Raw genomic sequence first — 2,993 nt, 5'->3', positions numbered from 1 at the left:
TCTCTCTCTCTCTCTCTCTCTCTCTCTCTCTCTCTCCCTCTCCCCTCTCTCTCCTCGTCTCTGGGCCCATTCCCAGCTTTCCACTTTCCAGGCTGGCCCCTGACCCAGACTGAGTTTCTCTCTTCTTGCCTCTGGACCAGCCTTTGCCCCTCACCACTATCACAGCAGCTACCTCCACTATCTTAACAAATTGCTTCTTCCACAGACATGAGTTCTGATTCTGAGATGTGCCTCTTTCCCATGCCTAGTGGGCCCTACAACCTGGAATAGAAGGAAAAGGGACCAGGAGGGACTTTCTTCATCAATAAAGATTTTTAAGAGCTTTTTGTTTTTGTCAAATTGAGAGGCAATCTGTTTTGCTTTAGCGACTCTTCATTGAGTCCATCTGCAAAGGAGAAAGGAATAGGGGACCCCCCCCCCAATTCTGAAGCTTCTAGATAGAAGGGATCACAGTCCTTCGTTTGAGAAACTAGCTTTTCTCAGAATCAGGGGGATCACAGAACCTTAATTCTACACCCACCCACCTCCGATTAATAAAAAGATCTCTCACCTCAGTTAACGATAGGTCAACTCTCCGATGACTGGGGAGGGACGTCCAGCCCCTGCTGCCAGCACCCTCCCCAGAAACACCTCTGGGCTCCCAATTCTTGCTGCTTCCCCCTCCCCCAACAGCAAGGGACCCAGGCGTCCGACCTGGTTGAGAGGGGATGTAGATGAGGAGGCGTGTGAAGAATGGGGGTGTAGAGTGAGGGGGAAGGGAGATGGGGTAGCTCAGAGCTTGGGCAGTCAGGATGTGAGGGGTCGGGTTTTTAAAAAAAAAAAAAAAGGTGAGGAGACAATTCGGTTTTCGTGTCGCTGGGTAAAGTGCGGAGCTGGAAGAGAGAAGGAGGGAGGAGGGAGGGAGGGGGAGGGGAACTGCTGAGGGATGGGGGAGCCTCCGAGAGGAGAGGGACTGGGGGAAGGGAAGTGGTTGGGGAGCAGGGTCTGAGTGGCAGAAGGAAGCTGAGGAAGAAGAGAAACAGATCCAGAGAGGGAGGGAGACGGAGAGAGACAAGGAGAATCGGAAAGACAGAGAGATCCAGAGACTGAGAACAGAGGTGGGGGAGGGAAGAATTTGGGGGAAGACAGTGACTGGTAGCAGAAGGAAGTTGAGGAGACACACAGAGAGAGAAATATCCAGAGAGAGAAGGAGACAGAAGCAGTAGAAGATGCAAAGAGAGAACAGCAAGAGATGAGGGAGAAATAGAAGGGTAGCGGGGAGCTGGGGGAAGGTTGGGGAGATGAGAGGAAGAGGGATGGGATCTGGGCAACGGAAGGGAACTGGAGTAAGAGATAAGGGAGACAGATGGGAAGAGAGAGACTGAGAGGATGGGAAGAGGGAAAGGAATAGAGGAAGGGGTGATGAACAAATTGGGTATGGGGCAAGAGAGAGAGAAAGGAGAGAGAGAGAGAGAGAGAGAGGTGGAAAGAGGTTGACTGTGGGAAAGGAGACCATCTCAGATGCACTGAGGAAGTCAGAGATAGAGGACACCTCTGCTCCCTCCCACCCGCACCCCTATCCCCTTGATCCCTACCCCCAACCCCATTTCAAAGCCACCACCCCCACCCCCACTAGCCTCCATTTCTTCAGCATGGCTTGCCGCCGCCACCGCCTCTTCCTGTTGTCATAGCAACAGGATCCAGGCGCCCAGCCAAGGTTGGCAGCGGCGGCCGGAAATGAGGGGAGGGCCTTTTTAAAAAGACCCCAGGAATGCTCTCCCCACCTTCCCCCCAAAAAATAAAGGAAAAGCTCAACTTCTCAGGGTCTTTTCTCCTCTTTTCTCAAGTAGCGGGGCCAAAGATTTCTTCCAAATGAACCATAATTCATTTACAAGCATAGCAAGCATTTTGAGTTTTACCAACAATTTTCTTTTTCTTGGTACCCTCTGCTTCCCCGTAGCTTAACCCCGACGGAAAAGGAGGATGTCGTTCGATTCTCTCATCAAGACAAGAATCAGGCTGAGGAACAAAGAGGATAGATAAACGCATCCAGGACTGGGCTGGAGAACTAGGCAACAGTTGTGAACATAGCTGTCACTTCTAGAACTAACCAGTGAGTATGGGATGGGCCAATTTGAGGTAGAAAAACAGACGATTTTAGCTTTGTTCTTGGTCTGAGTTTCAGGAATGTCCCCTGGCTTCTGGGTGACCTTGGACCAAACATTTCCTGTCCTTCTAATTCTGGGGACCACAGTTACCTTGAGACAAAATGAGAACAACCTGGAAAGTCCCCTCATACATTTTTTTAAAGGACTATGTAAATTGAGCCAGGAGTGGTGGTGCACACATATTTGATCCCAGGGAGGTAGAGGTAGGAGCATCAGAGTTCAAGGTTGTCCTTGGTTACATAGGGAGTTTGAAGTCGGCCTGAGCTACAAGGGCGTGGGGGTGGGGTGAGGGAAACCGACACTATAAAAATCTTAAGAGCTAGCCAAGGTTTGTCTCTCTCTTGGGCTAGACAGCCCAAAAACCACTTTATCTCAAGAAATTCTTACAAAATATCCGTGAAATGGGCGGGCTGAGACTCTGAGATGTGAAGCTATTCACCCAAGATCACCCAAGGGATACAAGGCAGAGCTGAGTTGAAGCAACTTTTTTTTGTGGAGAAAGACCAGCAATGGGTGAGTTTCAGAGACTTTTTTTTTAATGTGTGTGTGTGTGTGTGTGTGTGTGTGATTGAGGAACTATTCGTACCATGGCAAGCACGTGAAGGTCACAGGACAACCTGCAAGAGTTGGTTCTCTCATTCCACCACATGGGTCACCACATGGGTCCTGGACGTAGCTCGGGACATCAAGCTTGCATAGCAAATGCTTATATGGCCCAAGCTATCTCACTGACTCTAAGAGTCATTTAAACACACCTTTACCAGGCAGTTCTCTGTCCTGGGAATTAACAGAGGACAGCCTATGTTCCTCTCTACATCATTGACTGGATGTATTTTGTATCTCTTG

At 49.7% G+C, this 2,993-nt stretch overlaps 1 protein-coding gene and 1 long non-coding RNA gene across 7 annotated transcripts in view; one reads left to right on the top strand and one right to left on the bottom strand.

The window, feature by feature from the left end:
- Cacng8 (calcium voltage-gated channel auxiliary subunit gamma 8) overlaps positions 1-1,633 on the bottom strand; it is a 27,523-nt gene extending 25,890 nt beyond the window's left edge. The window contains exon 1 of the mRNA XM_031390905.1: positions 1,607-1,633. Within this exon, the coding sequence (XP_031246765.1) occupies positions 1,607-1,633 (27 nt within the window). The remainder of the gene's footprint in view (positions 1-1,606) is intronic.
- Positions 1,634-1,672: 39 nt separating this feature from the next.
- LOC116101515 overlaps positions 1,673-2,993 on the top strand; it is a 34,957-nt gene continuing 33,636 nt past the window's right edge. Inside the window, exons 1-2 of one of the 6 annotated variants that reach the window (XR_004122862.1) lie at positions 1,673-1,696; positions 1,940-2,660. This is a non-coding gene — a long non-coding RNA (uncharacterized LOC116101515). The other 5 variants (XR_004122863.1, XR_004122860.1, XR_004122861.1 and 2 more) reach the window with 5 other exon arrangements.

Source organism: Mastomys coucha, unplaced genomic scaffold, assembly GCF_008632895.1.
Source record: "Mastomys coucha isolate ucsf_1 unplaced genomic scaffold, UCSF_Mcou_1 pScaffold21, whole genome shotgun sequence".
Lineage (NCBI taxonomy): Eukaryota > Metazoa > Chordata > Mammalia > Rodentia > Muridae > Mastomys > Mastomys coucha.
This window is presented reverse-complemented; position numbering and strand designations above follow the sequence as displayed.